Raw genomic sequence first — 27,438 nt, 5'->3', positions numbered from 1 at the left:
GGAGTACCCTTTAACTGATTTTTTTAGCAACTTGGGGGCAGGGCAAAATGCCACGCAGCATTGACATATTATTGCCTTATAAAGTTGACATTTCTAACGTGCCAGTATACAGTTGCCTATTTACACATCCAGCAATTATGGAGCAACATTAGCATTCTGTTTGGACTGAACCAAACAGTAACGTTGCAGGCCATAAAACCATAATAAGTACAAGTTTTTTTTTAAAAAAACTGTCAGCATTATGTCTCTGTGACCTTTTTTAATTGGATTTTTGGAACTAATGGGAGTGTGTGAGTAGTATGAGTTCTTTCAAACCTTGGCTACACCATAGCATAAGCTTCTGGCAGTGGCAAGTACATTAATAGGCAAACTTTTTTAATCAGAAATAATGGTAAATAGAGAAAGCAAAGATATTCTGTTGTTGTCCTTTGACTCAAATAATTACATTTGTTCTTCCTCCAGTGTCGTTGTCTTCAAGAAGTGTTAAGATTATTTTTCAGTGCAGGACAGAATAGTGGTTAAGGTCAGTCATTTATATTCTTACAGACCAAAGTGGTGTCCAAAACACCTGGCATTCTGCAGCAATATAATGTGCCTTTAATTGGCTTAACACATGCCATTATCTATGCTTGCGCCTGTAGCAATTCTACTTAAAGATGCTCCAAATCTGGCAGTAGCGTAAAATGCAGAAATCTTCGAGGAATGACAACTGAGGCCATTTAATGTAATTGATAAAAGTGTGAGAGCAAGTAGATAGATCAGATAGATTGTTAGGAGAGCGGAGGTCCTTAGAGACTGATTAGAAAATAGGCAACTACCAGAGGAGAGAAGAGCAAGACATCAAAGGAATAGATTGTGTCAGTTGGCAGGGTGGGAAACGCATCAATAAAATGTACTTCTTGTCTTGTGAATTAGTACCATTAGAGGGCTCAATCTGGCTTATTAGAACTTGTTTTCAAGTGGCTCCAAAATGAATTTTGGGTTCCTTCCCACCCTGGGACTGAAGATGGTTTCAGAAGTGAGCGGAGCAGACAGAACAGAGAAGAAGAGAGACAGAGGTGAATGCAGAGCTACAGAATAGTTTTATTAGGCATGCTACAGACGTAATGCAGAATACACGAGACCATGAGAGGGAAAATTCAAAAAGCAGGAAACCAAGTCGCACCTCCCCTTGTTAGAAAATAATTCATCCTTTAATTGTGCCTCTTCAGAACTATACCACATCCTTACATATTGAGCTGTATAAAATCGGACTTGGAAGAAAAAATATACATAACTATTATTACCAAGCAAACATCTCGAGTCAAGAGGTCCTGTTGGGTATTAAAAAAAACGGGAATTAACTCAACACTTAAAATTCTGGGCATTTGTCCCTGAAATGCAATTTCAGTGTTTTCAAATGCTTGTTTAAAAAATAAAAAAAAGAATTAAAGGAACACTAAAGGCACATAAACTTTGGTCCAACTGAGTAGCCCTCTCGAGTAAACTGTCACATGACAATGACATCACAGTGGACTCATCTAACTGCTTCCACAGCATGCAACACTTTCTGATGTGAGATCATATCATATAACTATACATGCTTAGAAAATCACTGTCACTGACAATTACACCTCACTGCTATGGAAGAAGCATGGTTCAAAAACACAGTTAAAGAAATACTTAGCCACAAGCCACGTTATGATATGTGACATTATGTGGATTCAAAACTGGGGGAGAACAATCTTGCACTGCACATACTATGGAATAATGGAATTCAAGTTAAACTGCCTGTCACAGGCTGCTGTAAAATCTTTTACATGTTGCCTTAGAAACATTCTCTCCTGTTGCTAAACTAAAAAGGAAAATGTTGTGAATCTAAAACTCTAAAACTGGAACAACACAAAAAAGCTATGCCTGGTTGGTGGCAGAGTGTCAAAAACTGTAATAATGTATAGAGGATGACAAAACATTGCATTCTCACTAAGCCCCAAAAACGTCCAATACCAATGTGCCTCAAAAGAATAGGAGGGTAATTAATGAACATGTCCAGCTGTAGAAACAGTTGATATTGTCAAGTAAGGCACATAAGTACTGTATCTTTTCAACTAAATCAAGAAATAAACACTGATCTACATCAAACTATTGTACAGAAGGACAAATCATAATGTCAATATTTTGCTTGACATTAAAATACAGAGGTGCAGTTAAGAATAGCTGGGAGGATCCAGTATCTGCAACATCCTCAAAAGTGTTCTCTTTAAAAAATGATGCAAGTCAAAGGTTTCAGTCTCTCTCAAGGAATGACATGATCAACAAAACCCCAACAACAAAACTGATTCAATCAATGTGCCCCCCCAGTGTCCAGACATAGTCTGAAAGGTTTCTGACCGCTGAGCTCAGAGACGGTGAATCCTGGTACTGTCAGGAGTTTGTGAGTCAGACTTCTTAAATGGTGGACTTGGAGAAGGAGACTCTCAGGTGCTGGTTGCCTCCCATGTTGTAGTTGTGAAGGTCAATCAAGGCCTGGATAGCCTCCTCCACTGTTGACATCTGGATCAGAGCCATTTTGCGATCCCTGAAAAATATGGTGCAGTTTTAAGTACCACAGGAAATAAACTTTGCTGGTGTACAACACAAATTGTTCCAAGATGGAGCCTATAATGGATATTCAACAGTAAAATAACTGTTGTCAGTTCCCGTTCAGTGGGTGCATGTGACTTATCTTACTGTAGGATAGGTCTACATACTGGAAAAACTTGAATGCTTTCACAGTGCCTCCAGCATTGGAGAAGAGCAGCCGCAGGTCATCCTCAGTCACATCTTGTCTATTAAGATAAAAGGTCACAGATTAGTCAGGGCCGAATTTCAGGCATGTCATGGCACGCTCACAGACTTCGCTTCAACAGTACTCATAGGCTTTTCAAGTGGTTGTAATGAAAACTGTTGACAGTGAGGTATGAGGAATATCCAGTATAACAAGAAACAATTCTTCTGATAAGAAATGTAGCCATTTAATTTTTGTAATTTTTCAAAGCTCTCAGCTTCACAAACAAAATTTCATTCAACTCTTTTGTACTGGGATTGAGATAGAAATTGATATAGATATCTTCAAACCTGGACAAATAAAACCAAAACTATCTGCATGGACAGACTCCACTAGAGGGAAGTGAGAAAACAATGTCTTGTAATTTCTGTGAACTGACTGTTTAAGCCAAGTTGTTATATAAGGCTGGATATCATTTAAATATTCTTACACTGGTGCCAGACCTGGGTTTAGGGTTGGGGGATATAATGAATTATTTGGATTAATTCAAACTTTTGTTTTTGCAGAATCTGTAAAATGACTACATTATGAAAACTGAGACTTACAATGGCCACGTCGTCCAGCCCAACCTAGGCTTTGAAAATTAATTTTGCTGAATATTAATATGATGTTCTTTTATCACATCGAGCTGAACAAGGACTGTGTCTAAATACGGTGACAGTAACTAAACACAACTAAGCACCTGACTCCATTTCAAAGTTTAGTACCTGCCACTTTGATACGTCATGCAATGTTCTCAATAGACCATTTTCACAGCAGATAGTTTGACATGTCATAGCAGGAAAAGCACAAGTGTAATTGATAACATTAAAAATTAATGCATTCTATTTAGATGGGCTAGTTCTAGGGTCCTATTATTGTGCATGCTGGCTCTCTGGCATGGCTTTCTGGGACAGTTAATGGAACTGAGCCATTATTAACAACATTTGTTGTGCTTTTTCTGCTTAAAATGTCTGCTGTGGAAAAAGGTCTTTTCAGTCTGGTACTCTTACAGTGTTGAGACAAAGGGTCCAGCCCTAGTAATATATTCTGCCTTTTAATTTTGTCTTTAAAAAAATACTGTAATTCCCAGTGGACCTGCATGAACAGCCCTAGTTGTTTCAAGGGATATTTGAGACACAGCCTTCTCCAGCATCTAACAACAAAACTGACTGATCCTGAGCTGACTGCCCCAGAACTTACGGGATGTTGGAGAGGTGGAGTGTGGCAGATGGTGGGAAGATGTTCTGGAAGTTCTTGGAGCCAGGTTTCTTGAAGCGATGAAGTGGGGAGTTGGCGTAGTCCTTGGTCAGGCCCTGGTCGTCCAGACCGTCACGAGGCAGTGCCACTGTCTGGTGCTTGGACAGCGTCACCCGGATGATCTTCCCATACATCTTTTGGCCATTCAAGTGGCTCATTGCTTTGGCCGTGGCAAAGTAAAGGAAGGTCAGCGGTTAGGATGCTGCAGTCATGTGGTATTCACTGACCCAATAATAAGAAAAAAAATTAAATCTCTACACAGTCAAAACTAGATCCATATCCATAAAATCTTAAACGGTGCTCATGTTTATGTCATCAGACTTGGGAATAATGAAATACTTACAGAAACTTTGTGCTGTAAAGAAAGTGAAAATCTTTGTATACATCCACTTAGCTGGTCACACTAGGTGATGACAACTCTTTATAAAGTGACACTCCTTTCACTTATCATACAACAACAACAAATGGGAGAAGTGAACTAGCTGCATTCTAAAAACTGTGACTGTTATTCAACATACTGAAGGACAGCAGAGTCTCTTAAAAGACCTGTCAGTCTATTTGGAAGTGATTACAGTTTCAACTTGGAAATGTTGGTGGTGGGGAAATTGTTTGGTTTACATTTGAATCATGGATCTTTTAGAGTATCTACAATAAAGAATACCAAGCCACTATATGGTTTGATCCGCATCATTGTGACAGGGACTCCCTTCAAACATAAAATGTCCCTGTTGGCTATTGATTGCTACAGAGGGAAATGCCACATTGTATTATGTATATTTTGATATTTAAAGTGAGTGAATGGCATCTTTTGCAGTTAAAAAAAGGCAGACATTGCGATGAGTCTGACAGTCAAACTATCTAACATTAGCTGATTGTTTTGCAGTCCCGTACCTGCTGGTTATATAGCACATGAGAACTGGGCAACAGCTAACAGATAGGTTTCCTCTAGTGCATTGCAAGCTCGGAGGCCCATGGGGCCTGACCGACCCCCTGTAGTTTTTTAAACTACAGTTATAGTGGGGCGGCTCGGTTAGAAACATAGATATAATGGTTGGAAAGCTCACCAGCGACCTATTGGTTAAAACGTCAACGCACTATAGGAAAACAGTAGGTCTGAGATCAGTATTCTTTACCCTCATTGTGCGTAGAGTGACGTTCAACACTTGATGCTTCCAACTATTGCAAGCTAACGTTACCTAGCAACCTTAGCTAGCTAGCCAAACAGTCAGCAACACAGATACTTCCTTTGTGACATTTAGAGATAATGTCAAAGAGGAAAGGCAAAAGCCAAAAAACCGTAGATCGTTTTTTTCCAGACAAAGGTGATGGCGATGACAGAGAGACTGCTAACATTTGCGGCTCCACCAAGTCAACAATAGCCCATCCTTGGGTCGACAAAGCGCAGCCAGTGAGCAGCCTGACGTCGGGAACCCCGAGCACCCCATCCTCGGTAACGCCATTAGAACAACAGCCGAACATCAATAACATTAACGTTACTTCAGGCAGAATTATCAGTCAGAGCTCCCTTCACTGATCCCAAATGGTGCAGAATGCTGCTGCTCGAATTCTAACAGGCACCAAGAGATACAAACACATTACTCCTGTGCTAGCCAACTTACACTGGCTGCCTGTTTTATTCCGAATGATTTCAAATTTTTACTGATCACTTTAAAGCTTTAAATGGCCTTGCTCCAAATTACATGAGATGTATTGACTCCCTATGTGCCTGGGCATTCTCTGAAATCGGTGGATGTAGCTCTACTGGTTGTTCCTAGATCCTGGCTTATGACCAAAGGTGGAATACTCTGCCTATTGAAATCAGACAGGCTACATCATTAGCATCTTTTAAAGGTGTTCATGAATTAAATCTAAGTTACTGGGTTTTATCATTCTACTGCCATCTAAAAAATTTTTACTTTATTTTATCCCCTGAAGTTTTATGATCCCTGTGTTGTTCTTTATCTGCTGTGAAGCACTTTGTAACCTTATTAAAGAGCAACTAAACCCCAAAGTTGGTGTGAAAACTTACCAAAATATATGTGACCTGCCACCAGATCAGCCAATAGCAAAATTAAATTGCAATAGACGGATTTATAACACAATATGTAGAACACTTTGCACTAAAATGCCAAGATTTAGACCTGAATCCATCAACAACATTACTAAATATCCATATACATTGGTTTTCAGCTGAAAAAAAGTGTTTTAGGAGTTTAGTTACTCTTTAAGAAAAGTCTGTTATCAGAGGAACCTTAATGCTGCCATCAGTCTGTCGCTGGCCCGCGCCAGGCCCCCGTCATAAAAAGACACTTAGCCGGCGGCCCGGCGTCAAAAGATACTTGCCACTGGCCCTAACTACTTTTCTGGGGGAAACGATTTTCAATTCAATATGCTTTATTGGCACGAGTGTAACACAGACAATATTGCCAAAGTGTCAAGTAATAATGAGATTAAAAGAAACAATACAATAAAAATAAATTAATTAATCTGGAAAATAGCAGAAAAAACAAATGAACAAAAAAATCACATTTGCTCTGTGTGTTTGACAGACTGTGGAAATGTGTGTTGATTCTCTCTCTCTCTTTCTCTCTCTCAATTCATCTGGGCTTTATTGGCATGGGAAACAGATGTTAACATTGCTAAAGCATGTGTGAAATAAAAACAAACAGAAAAAATGTAAATACAGATAACTAAGATAATACAGTAATAATAATAATAATAATAATACAAATATTGACTTGTAGTTAAAAATACTAAGTAAGTGAAAACTACATAAACAATGCAACTTTTTTTTTTATGAATCTCTCTCTCTCTCTCGTACGGACTAGACCTGCTCTATAGGAAAGGTGTAATGACCTAACTTCTGTTATGAATATAAATAAATTGAATAAAATTGAACTGAATCTCAATCAGGGCCTCCGGAGTATTCAGAACAGAGCAGCAGCTTGTCAGTTTGTGAAGCTAGCTCTTCATTTTAGCCAAAGTGAGAGTTATTAACAGGTTTATTTAAATAATACTATCAGACATTTGTCATAATACCATTAATGGAAAACAACATTGTAGTCATCACTACATACAATGGCACTTCTCAATGTAATGATTATTATTAAGAATTATTATTATTATTACTTATTATTATTATTATTATTATTATTATTATTATATTTAAAGTAATGTGAAGTACCACAAAAATGTAGTTATCACTAAATGTGAACTAGTGAATTGGTCCGGTTTTGTAGATAAAGATCAACTTTGAGGTTAGCTTCAGGAAAATATTGAAAAAGTTAAATATTGATTCAAATATCTGTCAGTAGCACAGTGAAGCCCTGGTGAAACAAAGGGGTGTACTTTCTTGTGTTAGTTATATGTATAAAATCTGTAATAATAATAATAATTATTATAATATGTAATAATAATGTAGTATGTAATAATAATATTAATTAATAATATAATTTGTAGCACTCAACAGGTGTACAGTTGTACAGTATGATGTATGCCCCCCTTGGATGCAGCTGTGACTTCCTTCCAAAAGGACTTCGACCCACTTCCCAGACAAACGCTGCCACTAGCATCACAAGACAATTAGATGTGAATAACTGAATTGGGTGGTTATGATATCTGCTCACCTAGCTGGGCCTGGTTGGCGTCTGACATCTGAATGAGAGCGCTGTCCTTCTTATTGTAAAGAATTTTCACCCTCTGGACATCGCCATACACTCCTGCATAAGAGCCACCGGTAGGCAGGAGAAGAAGAGGTGAGGTGGAGAGAAAGCAGACAGTTAGAAAAACAAAAAGTTAGCATTAGAAACAAGAATATTTAAGGACAAGAAACAAAGAAGAGAGAATAGCAGAATACACACAAGAAATGTACAGTAGACTTTAGAGTGAGAGGTGTGTAGAAAGAACAGGTTAAGAGACACCCTCTAAACAGATGAGTTATCAAGCTGTGTCTGATGGCTATAAATAAAAACAGCATGCAAAAATAATGACTTAACCGTGCATTAACAGATTACTACGTAGTGAAATTTAGGACAATGTATTGAACATTAACCCAAACCAATAAACAGGGGCCCAAAATGTATTACAAATTATCAAACAAGCTACTGTGCGCAAACAAATATACATAAGGGTGTAATAATAATGAAAATAATAATGACAAATGTCTCAAAGATAGAATGGAAATAGAACAAAAAGAAAAAGAGAAAGTAGAAGAGAGAGATAGGAGAGAGAGAGATAGGAGAGAGAGAGAGAGAGAGAGAGAGAGAGAGAGAGAGAGAGAGAGAGAGAGAGAGAGAGAGAGAGAGAGAGAGCTAACGATAACATACCGAAGAGGGTAAACAGACTTTGGGGCGTAACCATCTTTAGAGGGAGAGAAGAGCAACAAGCAGCGTGAGACAGGTAGAGAGGTAGAAGAGTCGGAGCGGAGCGGAGGTAGAGATGGACAGATCAATCCAGAACGGAGGTAGGTAGGAGGAATGGTGGTTTTTGTTTCCCCCGGGAGAGTGATGGAGGTGGTGGGTCATGGAGGAGGGGAGCAGGCGGCGGAAGAGGAGTCATGGAGGGGGTTTTGGAGAGGGGGTTGGTTAATGTGGGAGGAGGAGGTGGAGGAAGAAGGGGTGATTAGAAGGGTTAAAAGTCCCCCACCAGCACATGGAGTGGAGGGGGAGGCAGGATAAATGGAGGGGAGGAGGAGGGTGGGGGTAGAGAGAGAGAGGGGGAGATGAATAGGGAGGCAAATGCAAATTGGGGGAAAAATAAAAAAATTAAAAATGAGGAGGGGGAAGGGACAAAAAATAAAATATAGGTCAGTACACTGGAATAATGCAGGTAGTTTGGTCAGAGATAATGGCTTGGATCAATGTTTTCTTTAGTCAAAATACAGCAAATAACTTGTGCCAAAATGTCTTTCACCCTACAAACATGGGGTAAAGGTACATTAAATGTCAAAATCATAATAAAATCAGCAATATAAACTCATAACCATGGGATAAAAACAACATGCAGCAGGTTGGAAATCTAAAGATATACAATCTTTCAGCGACAGATAATGGTACTACAAGAGTGTGAGAAGCTGGGGGGTAAAAAAATAATTAAGAGACCATGCAGTTTTAATGCAAGAGTTGATGTGAAGGCCATTTGAGTAAAATGTGGCATTCACACAAGTCCAAGAGGCTAAAAGAAAGCTTAAGCACAGTATCTTAACATCAGGGGTTCAGTTTGAATGGTTGAGATACTGTCAAAGGCTCCAGTATGACACATTCATTCACAACCAGAGAGAACAGACTGATGAAGAAAGAAACAGAGACGTTAGGTGAGACAAATTAGATGCTGTTTAAGTCACAGTTTTAAAAAAAAACACAGAGGGAGAAACGACAGCAAACATGCATTTCAGAGAGGCAGGCATTTGTTCTCAGAAATGAGACACAGGTTAGGAGACCACAGAATGATTTCATATGAGCTTTCATATGAGGTGAGGAGAGCTTAGAGAGAAAAACAGAAGAGACAGTTAGCTGAGTTAGAAACAGTTTGAGAAGGGAAGGGCAGAACATCGAAGGAGGAAAGAGGGGAGGTTTTTGGTGCATTGACAGAAACAGCAAATCCCCTCTCTCTTACAGGGACATAATGAGTCTTGACCAAAAGGGGAAAAAACAGGCCCTGGGCATGTAAAGGACACTAGAAAATACAGTAAAGAAAATGGTTAGACATTTTTTTTTTTGCTTCATATCAAAACTAACTGGAATAACAAGAGGTCCAGTCCATCACTTCCAAAAAGGTTTGGATTCCGGAGGTGTAACGTCAGTTGTGCCCTGGGACAGTTCAGTGATTTGTGACTATTAGAACAGACACCATAAATTAAAATTGCACACAACCTCACAGCTCCTCTGAGGTTCAAAATGTTCTGTAAATACCTAAACAATTACAGAACACGAGAGGATTTTCTAGATATAGACTAGTTTTCTGGCTCAGATATTATCAGCCTGACTACAGAGAGAAATTTTATCGAATAAAAAGCTCAAACAAATCTATGGGTGCACCAAACCATCTGCTTTCTTATTTTGAAAGAGTTTATAATACTTGGATAAAAACTGAATTGTCCAAGATCATGGAAGTGTTATAGGTAAATATGCCAAATTAAGTGGTTTGGTTTAAGTGATTTCAAGTTTAGTTCTCAGCTCAAATATGTACAAAAACATTCGTATTTATTCTTTCATTCTTATGTGTCCTCTATGACAGACACATGACATTGAAAATGGATATGTAGCACAAGGAGGACAACTGGCCATAACTAGAAAATAAAATGTAAAAAAAAAGAACAGAGGGATGAAGGTGATGGGTAGGGGTGGTGGACTTAAAGTCTTATATGGTCCATCTGAATGTTGTGTGTGTGTGTGTGTGTGTGTGTTACTGACCTCCTCATTGAGGTTGCTGACCAGCAGGACCCCACTGGACCCTGCCTGTCCAGCTAGGGCCACCCTCCCGGCAGCAGCAGCAGCAGCCGCTGCCGCACTCAGAGGGTTCAGGGCTCCTGACAGGAAGTAGACAAGACAATCATGGAATGGAGAGCAGCACTTCCACTAAACCACAGCATTACAACACAGCAAGGAACTTTTAAACCACCAAAATGACTGACACTCTCTATTTTGGACTGAAATCCAGCAGCTGCAGCCACACTTCAGTATTAATTAATTCAATTTAAAGTTTACAAATTTACAAATTATTCCAACCTGTCCAGAATCTGCTCAAAATGTCTTATTAGAATAAATTCATACCATGTGCAATCTAATCACAAGGCCTTGTAATTTTGAACTATCTGGCCATAACCACAAATTAAAAGCATTTAGCCATTGGGTATAAACAACATCATCAAGATAAAAGTGAGAAAAATAAAAGTGTGATCTACCTGGGATCTTACCGAGGAGGGAGTTGGAGTCTTTGCTGAAGGCAGCGGCCACTGTGGGGTCGAGGCTGGGCTGGCCGTCGCCAGCAGGCAGGTCAGGTCGCGTGTAGTCGCGACTCTTATCGTTGTTGTACTTGACATTTAGATTGACCAGCTTGGAGAAGTCGATACGCAGCGTGCAACATGAATTGTAGATGTTCTGACCATCCAGTGCCTGGCAGGGGGGAAAAAAATCCTCATCCTCCATGTTCAACTATTACATTTGGTATTGCAAAGCACCAACAAACAGACAGTAGGTGATTAGTAATAAAAATTCTTAACTTGACTACTGGGAGCTGCAGATAAACAACCTCTTACCAGTTTGGCCTGCTGTGCATTGACAGGATCGCTGAACTGCAGAAGGGCCTGGAACTGATTGTTCTTGGTGAATGTGATTATTTTCATGACTGTACCAAACTTGGAGAAAATCTGCCAATAAAATGAAGAAACACAAACATTAACATTCAAGTACAGACAGTGGATGTTATGTCACATGCCAACTGAACCATTTGTTACTGTGTGGGGTCACAACAACTGTTGCCTGCCTGTTGCAGTACATCCAGCGTTACAGGGTAGAACATGTTGTCGATGATGATCCGCAGCACAGGACTGGAGGCTGCAGCGAGGGCTTCCTGTACATCTGAGCTTGGTGACCCTCCAGACTGGACTGCCGACACTGCCTGAAGCACCGCCTGGGTCCGCTACAGCCAAACACAAGCTGTCAGTCACTATCTCTAACAATGAACCTCAACAGACAAGATGGTGACCCATTTTATTTATTATTAACGCAAAGAAAACAGAACAAGCAAGGATACATATGTCCAGACTTGTAAAATAATAAAACAGGTAGCCTCCATGGTTGTTGGTCATTAGAAATAGAAAACATCATTATCATTTCTACGTTTTAGACCTTCAGAATTTCAAAGTATTAAGACAACCAAACAAAAAGTACATAAGCAAGTATTAACAAGGCACAAGAGTAGTAGCCGTGTATTAAACTGGGTCGTAAATTAACAACCGCCACTTGTTTTAACCGGCAGTGTGTAATGTCAACGTGTAACGGCAGTGTGTTAACGTTAGCTAGCTATAGACTGCCGCTCAAATGCAAGGCAGCTACCGGAAACTTTTAAGGTAGAACGTTTTTTTGCATGTTACTCATGAGGTGGCATGAATCAATAAACACCTTAAATGTGAACCCCTGCAATGAAACGCCACATTGTTTTTCTGTGTCTCCTTGTTATAGTGTCTGAGTGACAGACAGGCACGCGATTCAATCTGCATTGTGGAATGTCACAAATCGCTCTGTTACACTACTTACTACTACAACAAAATCAGCGGAGTGTGCTAATTTCCAACACTGGTATTAAACGCTTTTCTGCAATTTAAATTGAGCCAATTAACGAAATCAAGTGTTTGGTTAAAATGAAAACCTGCAGACTCTAAGCAAACTTTTCCTAACACGGTAGTCCGTTAAGTCAGGCTCTACTAACCTGATTGCCAGCATCAGTTTTGAGTTCTTTGTGATTGGAGTACTGAATAAAGACAGGGACATTGCGGACATGAGGAGTTACAGTGGTGTAGTAGTTAACCATAGTGATGGCCGCCTCTTCCGTCCCCATCTCCAAGAACGCCTGGAAGAAGAGAAAAGAGAAAACAAAGCTCTGATAAATGCCCCACCACTGTCACTATTCAAAAAGTAATTATCTGATCATTTCTACTTAGTTTCCACTAAATTTGGACAAATTGAATTATGTTAGTAATTTTAGATATCCTGCAAGTAACAGATACATAAATAAACAGACCCAACTACTAGCCTCTATGCCGGAGGTCACAATTGTAACGTGTTCACCAGAGCTAATTGTAATTCACCACTGTGGTGGCAACAGAAACGTTATCAGACCAACACAGATGAAGTTGTCTGAACATTGAGATGAGGCAGCTGCCAATCGATCAAGACTAGGCGACATACCAACATTGATAATGTGAGGAGAACAAAGCATCAGTGTTCTTGGCAGGAATCAGGGGGACAAATTCCAAGTACCTCCTACGGCTACGGCCCTCCGTCAGCAGGCAGACAATAGGCCTTTGTATGGAGCTATGGGCATGTTTCAGATGCAGTTGAAGATAGCAAAACTGAATGCACCTGAAGTACTCGTGTGATACAGTAAGATGTCAGCTGACACTTGTTCGTTGACAGGTCAAGATAGAAATTTGACCCCTGACCTACAGAAAAAGGAAATAATGTCGGCATCCCACCCACGCCAGTATTTATTAATCTGTGGTACAAAACTGAAGCTTAAAAATTGTTTTGTGGTTCTTACAAATATACCTTGTCAATCTGTTTCCTGCACTCACCTGGTTCTTTCCCTTCAGTGTGAGGATATTGGTGACTTTCCCAAAAGGCAAGCCAAGGGCGATGACTTCAGTCTCGGAGGCCTCGTTGGGCAGTTTCCTGATGTGAAGCACACGAGATGGTGGGGCCTCCTCCACCCTCAGCTTTTTACTGTCACTGCCATTGGAAGCCCCGTCTAAAATTTTAGCATAAACAATGATTAACTGCGGCAATCAATGCAATGAGAGACAGTGTAATTTAAAGGATAAGGCTGGCGATATTTTGTATTTTTCTTATTGTCAACAAATCTCATGAAAAGGCCTAAACCAACAATGTGTGCTAAGTGGAAGCCTGGAGTCAAAATTCTTCTTAATCTATTCAAGCACTCAATTGTACAACAGCCCTTTGTCATTTTAGCGTATTTGGATGTTTTTTTCCATGTGAATGCACAATGCCAGATGCCGATTGCTCACATAGACAGGAATGACCGTGGCAACTGACGTGCACGGTGACACCATTCATGTACCATCTATCAACCCAAACACTGTTGTTTCATTTGGGATACCTGCTTTTATCACCTCAGTTCTCAACTCACAACTTCACAACCCAATAGGTAGCTAATTACAGCTTACATAGCCAGCCCGAGATACCTAGCTCTTGTTCCGGCCCAGCCAGAGCCCAGACTTATTAAACATCTCTGGAGAGATCTGAAAATGGCCGTGCACCGACGCTCCCCATCCAACCTGATGGAGCTTGAGAGGTCCTGCAAAGAAGAATGGGAGAAACTGCCCACAAATGGGTGTGCCAAGCTTGTAGCATCATACTGAAAAAGCTTTGAGGCTGTAATTGGTGCCAAAGGTGCTTCAACAAATTATTGAGCAAAGGCTGTGAATACTTATGTATAGGAGATTTTTTTCGTTTATTTTTAATAAATTTGCAAAGATTTCAAACAAACTTCTTTCACGTTGTCATTATGGGGTATTGTTTGTAGAATTTTGAGGAAAATAATGAATTTAATCAATTTTGGAATAAGGCTGTAACATAAAGTGGAAAAGTGAAGTGCTGTAAATACTTTCCAGATGCACTGTATTTCAGACTGGTCTGTTGTGTTAGACCAGTCTCAATTTTGCTCATAGATTAGTCTAATGCAATTTAGTCCATTTATTAAACACCTTATCCCCAGGCTAACTCAGGTCTAAGACCCATGTTACCATGGTAACAATCATTGACACCCACTGACCAGTAGCACCCAACTACAAAAAAGGAAACGAGGAAAACATGGCTCATAATTTGGGGATTTACTAACATTTTTATGGAGAGAGCAATGAGAAGGGAAAGTTTTTTTAGAGACCGCAGTAACCCAGTGGCTATATACATCAGTGAGGACATCGTCAGGCGCTTTCAAATAAGCTCCCTCAGTTTCCAAACAACCCTGCTGAGCTAAACATTATCAAAAGTGGGTTCTTCAGCATTGCAAGGTTTCCCAACGGTGTAGAAGCCATTGATGGGACACATGTCAGAATCCAGGCGATGTCAATTGATAAACATTTGTTTGTAAACAGAAAGGGATATCACAGCCTAAACATTAAGGCTGTCTGTGATCCCGATCTCCGGTTCCTCAACTGTGTTGCCCGTTGGCCCGGATCAATTCATGACTCGCGAATAATGCTAAACGCTCAACTTTGCCTTGGCTTTAAGCAAGGCATCAGTGATGGAGTCCTGTTGGGGGACTCTGGTTACCCTCTGAAACCATGGCTCCTTACTCTCTTCCTGAACCCTACCACACATGCAGAGAGGAACTACAATGCAGCTCACGGCTCGTAACACAGCAGAGAGAGCCTTTGGAGTACTGAAGAGGCGTTTTCACTGTCTTCATGGAGAACTGCAGATGGCACCTGACAGAGTCTGCAACATCTGATATACATCTCTGATATCAGAGATGTATATCGTAAAGAGACTATGGAGGACATACATTCAGAGGAGCAGAATGGAACTAGTCGATATGTGCGACAGATGTATGTTGACAGACTTTCCTCTGCCTGAAATCCCAACTAAAAATCACATGAAACTGAGCCAGTGTGTTGCCTGCCTCCCCTGTCCATTCAGTTACATTAAGAAATTAAATAAGTAAATATAACTAATATCGGTTCAGGTTATTTTTTTTATAACTCGGGTGCTACAAGAAAACTTTTTCAATTTCTCACAAGACAATTAACATATATACAGTATAATATTCATTCAATACATTTTTATTCTGATGAATTAATAAATTACTCATTTAAAACCCAAATAACAATGAGCAGTTGAGCACAAGCAGTCTTTAAATAATGTTTGACGAAATATAGCATTGCAATCTCAGTAAATTCATATTAAAGCTTGCCTCAATTGCAGAAACTTCAAGGTATTAGAAGTACACAACATAATTACTCTTCCATTAACTGCCTCTCCAACTTCAATTTATCTTGCTGAAGCTTTAAGACTTTGATTTCAAGCAGCAATTCTTTTTCTTCAAGCTGGAGTTTTTGGTATTGTTTGTTTAGCATCACGGACAGAGTTGTAGTAGTTCCCTCTGACACTTAACGGCAGACCTCTCCACTCAGACCAGCTGTAGCTGTCTCCCCACCTCCCGTCCTCTCCCCTCTCTGATCACCTGGCTCCCTTTCATTATCCTAATATTACATGTGTTCTCCTTCTGGCTGTCATTGGCCTCTGTCTCTCCCTCTTGACTGCGACAGCACTGGGCGGTGTGGGTGGGGGAGCCCCGGTAGTCGCACCACTGTTGACACCGCATACTCTGCTTTCCCGTCCACCATTTATCCCCCAAAACAGAGGCGACTGCCCACCGTAACGTTATATCTTCAGCACCATTTCTGTCACAGCTTTTCCTGTGGTCCTCCTCCTGTTTAGGATTTCTTCTTATGAATATTTCTTTGTTGTACCATGTTTTTCTATCTTTTTTTGAACGCCTTTGATGCGCCTGTCAACAGTGGAATTAACACTGTTTACTGTTGCTGCAATTTTTTTCCATATCAGGTTTTTTTCTTTTTCACTAAATTGAATTTTCCAGTAAAATGTCCTTAACTGTTGAATTCTTCCAAAAGACAAACATTTTGTGCTACGGTAAATGGAGCTGAGCTGTTGGATCATAAACTGTATATAAAGATGGACGAGATGTCTCCACTTCCTCCCACTGTACAAAACTGAATAGATAAGGGAGCTGCCATCTTGCACTGGGCGACATCATTTAGAGCCAGAGTCTGCACAGTATCGAGGTCCCGCCCATGCAACCGGCCAACTCAATCGCAAGCTGGCCTCGGCTGTCGATCATGACGTATAACCCCCTTTTTTTAGCATCAAATACCTAATTAAGACCAAACTTATCAGAAAAATGAACACTTGAACACACATCAGCGTGATAAGAACTACCTAAAATGACAGAAACCATCTATGGCAAAAAATGTATTTGACGTGAACTGAGTTTTTAGTTTGGCTCATGTCCCATTCGCTAACACTGAGGGGGCGGGATTTATGACCTATACTGCGGCCAGCCAACAGGAGGCGATAGAGACGTCCTTGCTTCACTTTTGGGGAGCTGTCATGTCGTCCATCTTTATATACAGTCTATGGGTTGGATGCGGTTACTCCGGCCGGTCAGCCATTTTTTACATTGAAAAAAGTCTTAATTTTCCTAGAAGTCATTGTACCGTAGTCCTGCTTAAGATAGTCAAGAACTAAACTGCTTTGTGCAATAGATGAATTTAGAAGTCTACCTGAAGTCTGACTATTTGTTATATCTAAGGCATAGTCAAAGTCTCTTTGTGAAACCAGCCCCAGGTCACAATCGCTTGCCCACGGCATCAAATTCAAAGCAATTTGTCTGAGCACTTGCACGCTGACATGAAACTAGTGGTCTTTTTCTAACTAACACATACTGGTCAGAGTGAAATTCAATACAAATAATTTAATTTTGATATACTTATACTGAAGAATCACTATCTTTATATAGAGTATAATAATTCAAATTAAAAGTCCAAATAGTAAATTAAAAGAAATACAAAAAGAGCAAAAAGATTATTTTATTAGACTGCTAGGAATAATCTGGCCATAATTAAACTTAAATAGAAAAAGGAAATTGTAAATGTCAAATGTAAAATAATCATTTGAAAATGTAAGCGACAATGAAAAAAGTGAACTTTAAAATGCTTCAAGCTGTATGTAAATGAGGAGGCGTGGCCCAAAGGCTAGAGGGAGGGTTTGAAACGGTTGGGGCGCAGAGGCTCCTTATGGACAGCATGGGGAGCTGCCTGCTAAAGAGCACAGTGAGTTTGGCAGAGCATTGTGAGTCCAAACTAGAGGAGGAACCGTACCGTGCCCTGCCATCCACGTTGGCTGACAGCAATGGATGGGAGGAAGTCCAGACATTTGGATTCAGCCTGTTTGATGTTGACTTGCACACTTCAAGGCATCATAGCCATGGCAACAGCAGAGCCAGCTGGTTTTTAAACGGATTTCTATCACTGCCATGTTAAACGGCACACCGAGGTGTGGTCAGAAAGAGAAGCTGCTCATCTCTTACTTCCCCAACTTCAACAATCTGTAGTTTGCATATTAGATCAAAACACTGCTACATGCGCCCTAATTATGCTATAAGACATGCTACTTATACTATGAAACATACCTGACAGAGCTGAGGCATGGTTGAGTGGTTAGCATATTTGACTGATGACTGGAAGACTAAAGTTTGAGCCCTGGTGTGGGAACTTTGTGCAGTAGTTTATTGAAGAACACTTATTTTAACATTTTATTATCCTTAGAATACAAATAATTTTGCTGCATCAATAAATGAACAGTTAGATTATTTTAAAGACAGCGGAACAAATGAGTAAACCTACAAAAATATATCTGAATTATTATAATAGTAGTAGTAAAAACTTGTGGCTGTGAGTTGGCAGCCAAATGAGCTGTCATATCTTTTTAATTTCAGCAGCGAATTTGCCAAAGTATAAGCAAATAACGTGAAGCACAATAAATACGTACTGTTACTGTACAGTCATGTAAAATCTGGTTAAGATAAGATTGCACTTTACTGATCCCCTAGGAGAAATTCAGGTGACACAAGATATAACAAGCAAAATACAATAAGCAAAATAAAGCAAGGTAATTATAGATCACACAAAAAATATAAAAACCTTTACAAGTCTGAGTGAAAGAAAAAGTCCTGAGTCTAGTGGTGTCCATTGATCCAATGGATACATAATCAGCTATGTATCTAATGTCCAGCTTGTACTATGACCCAGTGAGCACTTGTGGAAACACTGCAGTGTTCAGGTGAAACATCTCATAAGTGCAACAGAAAAACAGTGGGGCTTGTGTTGACCTCATACACTGCACTGCTTCAACAGTCTAACCCTGTATTCAATCAGGCTTATTACATTTTTAGACTAGAGTGTACTGGGTAATGTCTGTGACTTATTCAGATACACTGTTTTGGAGCAGCACAATTAAAACCTGCTGTGATTAACGTTAGTTACTTGCGTAACACTGAACTAGCAGAGAGTTAGTGTGTAATGTTAGTTAACGTGAATCCATTTTAGCATATCTATAAGTAAATTAGATGTCTGCATAAGCCGGTTAAATTATGTTAGCCCAATCAGTTGGTCTGCACTGTTAGCCAGCGTCTCCTGGCAGGCCCATATAACAATATTGCAGGAAGATGATTTTTTTTTTTTCCTTAGAGCATATTGCTCCCTAAGTGTTTTGACACTGCCTGTTTACTATTTACAAGTGACCATGGTATCAATGTAACGTTAGTCATGCATGCCAGTAACAGCTATTGTAGCTAGCCACTAATGTTAGCCTTGTACTTGCTGCACTGTCCACTGCTTTCTCGCCATCAGACCGATAGGGAATTGCGGTGGAGTTGCTTTATAAAAATAAAAAAAACAGTCCTCCCTCCGACCCTGCTCACTCTACTTGCTCCGTTTTCATTGCAGTGTGCGCTTTAGCAGGCAGCTCCCCCTGCTGTCCATAAGGAGCCTTTCTTTCAATGTTACTTTACAATTTCAAATTATAATTTTACATTTTAAATTAGCTTTTTCAATTTCCTTTTTAAGTTTAATTATAGTCTGATTATTCCTAGTAGTGTAATAAAATAATATCTTTAATTTTATCTCTTTTAATTTACTATTTGGACTTTTAATTTGAATTATGACCAAAAATATGCTCCATATATTTCACACAACGTGAAGATACCAATGACAGTTATGGTCTGTTAGGTTTTTAAAAAGTAATGCAAAAGAAATGAGAAATCTGATTACTTTCCTCATTGAGTAATGAATACTCTCATTAACCCTCTGAGGTCACATCAGTCGTCTATGATCGCAAAAGCACTCACTTCATACTTTTAACGAATGTATGTAGCAACTTGCTTTAAAAACTGTCCTGCAGCTCACTGTTCAGCCATTACAACGAGCCATCACTTGTTCTTATAATCCATCCAGGGGCTTGGTAATCCATCAAGGTTAACACTGTTATTTTTGGACATCTTCAAAAAATTAGAAAAGCGTTAATTCGATGTTTTATGTACTTATTTATTTAATGCCGACTGTACAAACACCTTTTTTACTGTTGTAGTGAATGAGATTGCTGGTAGACATGTTGACTCTCTCCTCTCCAATCACAAGCTGTGTTATTAGGTGGTGAACCGTGCGCAAAGCACTGCACCAATCATGGTTGCAAAATGGCGTATCACCGATGTACAAACGTGATTGTAGAGATATATGCTGTGTCCTGAGCATTTCGAAATCTACTGCAACACGGAAGCAACCTTCAGAGAGTAAATAATGTGTCAAGATAGTTATCTGAAGTGTACTGAGCTATGTAAAGACATGTTCCTACTTATTGTAGGCACTTGCCAATGGACATAGCGTGCAAACAGTGGAATATGTATTTTTATTCTGCTTGGTGTTTTATTCTGTTTGCAAATGTTTTATTACTGAACAGAAATTGAGAAACGGAGAGATCAGCTTGGCGAAAGTGATGCGGTCAGCAAAAATGCCCGTTTTCAGTTTCAGAAACGTAAATAGTTCTGTTCGTCTGTGTAATAGTCTTTATTTTTCTTTTTTTCCTCCCCCCACCTGAGGCCTTGGGCTACAAATGTGAAGATAGTACATTTTTGCACATAGCGGTTTGTTGTGGAAGAAGATGGCGTTTTACTTTTGACTTCTTGGTCTCATAACTTTTTACAATACCATGTGATATCACTGCAGCATACATATTCAAATAGCCCATGTTGTGCTGAAAAAAAAAAATTACTTGCATGTGCCTTACAGTACTGAATATATACACATTTTTATATATTAAGAGAGTCGAGGCCCCAGTAATAGGGAAAAAAGGGCTCAGACCCCAGAGGGTTAAAGCTTCAGGAATGTAACAAATAATTAGTAATGGATTACTTTTTAAAAGTAACTTTACCAACACAGAGCAGAATGACAAGTCTAATCTAGCTGGTTGACTGTTATTTATTGCATTCATATTTTATCACTGCAGCACAGAAAAATGAAAGTTTTGTAAAATGATTTTATATATGCAACATGCTGACGCAATGATGGAATGTATTGCCACTGTGCACTAATGACTATTTATTAATGTATTCACACTATTACCAAGTAACCACTGTTACATTTTGTACTGTTCAAATATATTAATCTGAAGCTTGGCTTTCTTGAGAACAGAAATAAAGAAAGTAAATGAATAATCTTGATGACAGAAGATTCACAGTATGCTGAGAATGCACAAAGTAATCTTTGCCAGTCAAACTACCCCAAGGTGATTAAGAATTCTGTTTCGTAGCTCAACATCAGACTTAATCAGCAGACTTAAATGTTAGAGGTTATCTGTTACAGATCCTTCTTTTTTTAAAGCCATCATAGCAGGACTGGGAAATCCTGCATTTAAAAAACCGCCCACCTCTGCTAGTCTGGTTATTCAAGCTCACCAATGGTTGAAATTGTGAACCTACCGACATAAAAGGCAGTATGAGAATCTTTATCTCACTTTATTAGACAGGTCCCTGGGGTGACATTAGCTTGGATGTAGCAATGGTAGACTGGCACTTTGATTAAAGAGACAATCTCACAAAACCTGCGTGTATGCCTTTACCATCATTCTCATTTTGTTGGCAGAGTGTTTAATAGGTTTGTCTGTCTTCTCTTTGTGGCAGCATGAACAGCTCTTTCAGTCACCCATAATTCTCAGATTTTCTCTGAGATGCTTCTGATATCAGTGAGGAAGCATTAAAATGCAGTGGTGTCCACTATGTGTGTTCCAGTCACATGTTGTGGTGTGTGGGTGCCCACCTACTGAGGAGCGTGAAGTTATTCAGACACTAAATAACTCCCATGAGAGAATGGTTCAAATCGGACAGCCTGTTTCACTTTTAAAACACCTATTAATCCTTTGATTCCTTCTGCCATCTGTCACTACCACTCAAATGACTTCCTGCAAATTCCGTCAAGCCCCTCCCTATTCAGGGGTGGTCGGAACGAACTCACCACTGATACTGCTCATGCCAGAGTTGGGACTGTTGTACATACTCAGCTCGTCTGATCCTCTCTGCAGAAAAAGAGACAAAGACAAGACAGTCAGGCACAGTTGTAAAATAATGGGGGAAACTATTTCCATTTTCCAGACAGGCCCTCAAAGACAACAATAAAACAGAGGTCTCTGAAGACAGTTAAAGGTAACAGAAGGAGGGTAGAAGAGTAGGTGGAAAGGGACATTAAACAGCAGAAGAGTGGTCTAGCTCCTGCTTTTCTGGTGTGGGTTTAATCTTGCTGAATTTAAGATGTCAAGATGTGTAATTTCATCCTGAGCTATACTAGGTCCCAGAAGGCTTGCCGGAGCTGACGGGTGCCCTGTGCTCTAAAACCTGAATGATGGGATGAAGAGGAACCTGGCTAGGGACCCATTACACACACAACTTTATAATAGCTTCATACACCCCTCCTTGTTTCTGTCTGACTGAATTTGAACCAATTGTTCTTTTGTCACTAACATTCTTTATGGTTACGATAAACTAGATGTTGCAGGCCCTGCTACAACAACATCACACAAATAAATTGAAAGGGTAATAAAGTTGTCAGCCATGGTCCAAAATGTGAGCACACAGTGCACGAGCTACAAGAATCCAAGAAATCATTTCTCTCCCAACAGCTGGCAACCCTCTCTGTGTTGCCTTTGACACTGAAATATTGATGAAATAAACAGAATGGCAAACAAAAGACCCACCATATCAGAGGAATCTGTATTTTATGACTGTTCCGTTTCCCTTCAAGAGAGAACTTTAACTTTATTTTGTGCAGACAGAAATGCAGCTGGTACTCAACAAATCAGGTTAGGTAGCTAGAACAATAATGCGCTTACACAAAAAAAAAAAAAAACAGTTTGTTTGGTGATCAGCACGGACACAAGCCCTACCCATTTCATGAAATCAATTCTAATGCTATGAAAGCACAAAACTTTTTTTTTTTTTTAATCCGATTGTTCTGGTGTTAACATGAGGGTACAATGTCGAGAAAACAAAAAGCCATTTAAAATGAAAAGTGGTCTAATCTTTATGGCATGTCTCTTTATATTTATTTTGTGAATATTCGTTGCGTTAGAAAGGATTTAAAATACAGCATCATCCTCAGGCCAAGCCAGTTCACAATGTTAGATTTTTCTTAGTTTTGTTCAGTAGAATCTACTGTAAATCCATTATAACCATCAGTCCAACAAATTATCAAGCCAAAAATGATATTTACTCAGATGTAGGACAGAGGGTCTTGTTACAAGACACTGATGAAAGTATCATCAAGAATGGTTTCTAAATTTGCTGGAAATGTGGAAGCTAGAGCTGAATAGACTAGTCAATAGACAGAAAATTTATCAGCAAAATGTATGGTGTATTATTAATTATTTAAGTTAGCAAAAATGCAAAAAATGTACTGGTTCCAATGTCTCAAGTGTGAATATTTGCTGATTTCCTTAGTATTGTATGATAGTAAATTGAATTTAAAGTTAACCCTTAAATGCATAGCTTGCGTCTTTAGCAAACCGGGACTATATTACACTACATTACATTACTGGAGCATGAAAATGACCACCCTTGCTTAGACAACATGAGATCTGAATGGGACACCAGTCAAAATACCATCCAAGTAGCATTCCCAAGAGAAGTTAGGACTGATGAAGGAACCTTTGCCTTCAGCTGATGTGGCCATGGCTCGAAAAAAAAAGGAAAGAGGTACCACGACTTTCAAAAGCTGATGGATGCTCTAAAAGTCTTTGGATTTTCCAGAACCGCTTCACCTGAGGAACTAAAGAAAAACGCTGGAGTTGCCATATCTGTCTAGCCACACAAAACTGTGATTTGTGATTACAGTGCTGGCTAATCTGGGTTTGGTAGGTGCCAGTCTATGAGAAGTTACAGTAGCCTATGTGTAAGATAGTACAGTAACATTAAATATAACACGTTATGCTGAAATATATTAAGACATTTAGAAGAAGAAAAACATTTTTCGGCATCATTAAAATTCATTTTGTCCCTCATCAATACCGCATAATGACAAAGTGAAACAGGAACAGAAGTTTTTGCACAATTTATCAAAAAGAAAAGATTTAAATATCACATTGACAAAAGTATTCAGACCCATAACTCAGTGCTTAGCTCTCTCAAGCACTGTCAAGTTGGATTGGGACCATCGGTGGACAGCCATTTTCAGGTCTCTCCAGAGATGTTCGACTCAAGTCCAGCCTCTGGCTAGACCACTCAAGGACATTCACCAAGTTGTCCCTAAGCTACTCCTGCGTTCTCTTGGATGTGTGCATAAGGTAGTTATTCTTTTGGGAGGTGAACCTTTGACCCAGTCTGAGGTCCTGAGCATGCTGTCCCACCACGCTTCATTGTTGGGATGGTATTGCGCAGGTGATGAGCGGTGCCTGGTTTCCTCCTGACATGATGCTTAGAATTGAGGCCAAACACTTCAGTTTTGGTTTCATCAGACCAGAGTTCAGACTTGTTTCTCACAGTCTAAGAGTCCTTCAGGTGCTTTTTTGCAACCTCCAAGCAGGTTTTCATGTGTCTTTTCCTGAGGAGAGGCTTCTGTCTGGCCACTCTGCCATAAAGCCCAGATCAGTGGAGTGCTGCAGTGATGGTTGTCCTTGTGGAAGTTTCTCCCATCTCCACACAGGATCTCTGGAGCTCAGTCAGAGTGACCATCGGGTTCTTGGTCACCTCTCTTACCACGGCTCTTCTCCCCCGATTGCTCAGTTTGGCCAGGCGGCCAGCACTAGGAAGAGTCCTGGTTGTTCCAAACATCTTCTGTTTAAGAATGATGGAGGCCGCTGGGCTCTTGGGACCTTCAACGCAGCAGAAATGTTTCTGTAGCCTTCCCCAGATCTGTGCCTCGACACAATCCTGTCTCTGAGCTCTGCATGCAGTTCCTTCGACCTCATGACTTGGTTTTTGTTCTGATATGCACTGACAGCTGGGAGACCTTATATAGACAGGTGTGCGTCTTTCCAAATTATGTCCAGTCAATTGTATTTACCACAGGTGGACTCCAATCAAGGTGTAGAAACATCTCAAAGATGATCAAGAGAAATGGGAGGCACCTGAGCTCAATTTTAAGTGTCATAGCAAAGCATCTGAATACTCATGTCAATGTGATATTTCTGGGGTGGGATAAATAAATGTGGAAACATTGTTTTGCTTTATTGAGTGTAGATTGTTGAGGGAAAAAATTAATTTAAAACAATTTTAGCATAAGGCTGCCACTTAACAAAATGTGAAAAAAGTGAAGGGGTCTTAATACTTTCTGAATGTAATGTAAGTGCCGGGTCTCTAAAGACCATGGTATCTAAGAATGTTTGAAAACACACCCATGCATTTAAGGGTTATTGCAGAAAATGTATTTTCGAATATTCATTTCTCTAATCTCAAGCTGTTTGTTTTGTTCAACCGCAGTAGTATACAAGCAGTAACAATGTGCATGTTGTTTCATAATGCAACAAAAAACACACCTACAGTGTCCAAGGCAGGCTCATGTGATTTGTGCAGTGAACACTAAGCAAAAACCAAAGCAGAAAACTCACCTTCACTCCAACTGCAACATCACTGATGCTGAAAGAGACACAATTTTCATTTGGTCAAATGAAAGCATTTAACATGGAAAATACAATTTTAAAAAATACAAAAAAGAAAACAAGATACTGTCAGATATACAATCTGATGTGGATCACTCTCTTTGAAGACATTGACATATTTAACAAACTGCAAAGTAGTATGAATTTTAAACAGATATTTGTTACAATAAGTCAAAGAATACAGAAATGTTAGAAACAAATGCCAGTTACAAGCTCAACAACCCTATTAGTTTCACTGAGAACCAGAACCGTTTAGCTGTATATTGTTCATAGACTGAATACCTACTAATACATTTCCAGTCATTCATTCTGAATACAGAATGCCTCCTGATACCAGTACTTGTTAACTGACACTTCCCAGTTATACACGCAGTGTGTATAACTGGGAAGTGTCAGTGTCACCAGTTATATTTATGTTTTCTTCTTTCCTTCAATAATGGCTATTTTTTCATAGATAAAAACAGTATAATTATACACCAAATGTATTATTTTCATTTAAAAGTTTTAAAGATAAATAAATTATTAAAACTTCCATTTAGTCAATGTCCCCATAGTGTTGCATGACAGGGGAGAATACTGTTGTAACCACGACACTCAAATACTGTTCATTTTTAATTTGTTTTCCACTCCAAAGGCGCAAGTGACCCTAGATCATTTTTAACCACAACTGTGCAATTGGACTTTTAACACTATGCTTCCAATTTCTTTTACCAGTGACTGCTGATTTGTTATATTCTTATTTAACGGTTGCTCAGAGGTATCTTTGTCTCTTTCTGCCCTTTCAGTTGTCAGTTGGAACATTGTACAGCGTTTTGTTCACCATGTGCAAAACATTACTTTTTTGCAAACCCTTCATACTAACTAACATCTATTTGTAACCAGGACTTTCTACAACCTAAAAGCATGAAAGACCGTTCAAAAATACAGTATTCCTCTCCAGCCATCTGAATGTACAGAATGACAACAAACTTTTGAGCGGTAGTGTATATATAGTGTATATACATAACGTATAATCTCTTTTCTTAACCACATACATTATCCGGCTTCATGCTGTTCCAACTAGGCCTACCCGTTTCCCAAGGAGCTCATTTATGATTCTTTAACCCTCAATGCATGGCCAACCTACCTACCAACATCCTAGTACACTTAATGTAACATTCGGTGTTATACACATTAACTTACTGCCTACTCACTATAACACTATTGGAGTAATATTAACAGTAACGTTAGCTACCATTTAACACCGTGCAGCTTCCCTAGATAATACGTTCAAAGAGTGTGTTCAAGTGATGCTAGCACATAATGATTTAAAACCATGACACTGGACCCACACGGCCACTTAAGGCTAGCTAGCTAACCTAGCTAACCTAGCTACAACACAAAGGATCAACGGTACTGAACGTTAGTTAGCATAACGTTTGCTAAACTTCATTAGCACACTGCTGCAAAATACTATTGTGGAGAAGGAGTAGATTATGGAACTATATCAACACGTCCCCCCATGGCGTCGTCATACACGCCAAGCATTTTTTTAATCAAAGATAACTAACTGCAGCTAATATAGCAAACATCGGGCGTTAGCTAAGTTATGCTAGCATGCTAACATTAGGTAACGTTACTTCCTTAATGGAAGCGCGTGGCTATGGAAACACATTAACACAAGCATACGACTCCTCAGCTTTTCCATAAAATGACGCATTCACATACCCAGTGCTCTACAGTACCTCAATATAAATCAAATGGAATGTAAACTAGTTAGCATCGCTGATAAAATATTACCCGTCCATTTCTGTAGAAAATACTCAGTTCCTCCGCTTTCGGTAGTGTTGTCTCTCCAGTTTACACCGACACTGCGCACCTACACATACATACGAGAGCAAAATGGAGGAATCGTGAAATTGCAAGACGATGCAATGGCGGAAATGTGCGGAAAGTCCC

General features: G+C 39.5%; 1 protein-coding gene across 3 annotated transcripts; it reads right to left on the bottom strand.

The window, feature by feature from the left end:
• Window positions 1–1,059: 1,059 nt before the first annotated feature.
• LOC122866621 (polypyrimidine tract-binding protein 2-like) lies at window positions 1,060–27,433 on the bottom strand. Of its 3 annotated transcripts, none has more exons than XM_044176518.1 (14): window positions 27,280–27,433; window positions 25,450–25,477; window positions 21,867–21,927; window positions 13,338–13,510; window positions 12,473–12,613; window positions 11,528–11,683; window positions 11,301–11,411; window positions 10,947–11,157; window positions 10,456–10,571; window positions 8,371–8,404; window positions 7,672–7,764; window positions 3,989–4,205; window positions 2,730–2,807; window positions 1,060–2,557 (listed from the first exon to the last, which is right to left on the bottom strand). In XM_044176518.1, exons 1-14 carry the CDS (start codon window positions 27,285–27,287, stop codon window positions 2,428–2,430), a joined length of 1,557 nt encoding a protein of 518 aa, XP_044032453.1. In that variant the 5' UTR covers window positions 27,288–27,433; the 3' UTR covers window positions 1,060–2,427. The 3 variants fall into 3 exon arrangements, with proteins under 3 accessions (XP_044032453.1, XP_044032454.1, XP_044032455.1); XM_044176519.1 differs by having other exon boundaries at window positions 10,959–11,157; XM_044176520.1 differs by having other exon boundaries at window positions 21,909–21,927.
• Between the last annotated feature and the right edge of the window lie 5 nt (window positions 27,434–27,438).

This window comes from Siniperca chuatsi, linkage group LG19 (genome assembly GCF_020085105.1).
Source record: "Siniperca chuatsi isolate FFG_IHB_CAS linkage group LG19, ASM2008510v1, whole genome shotgun sequence".
Lineage (NCBI taxonomy): Eukaryota > Metazoa > Chordata > Actinopteri > Centrarchiformes > Sinipercidae > Siniperca > Siniperca chuatsi.
The sequence above is the reverse complement of the archived record's forward strand: the minus strand, read 5'-3'. Positions and strand labels throughout refer to the sequence as shown.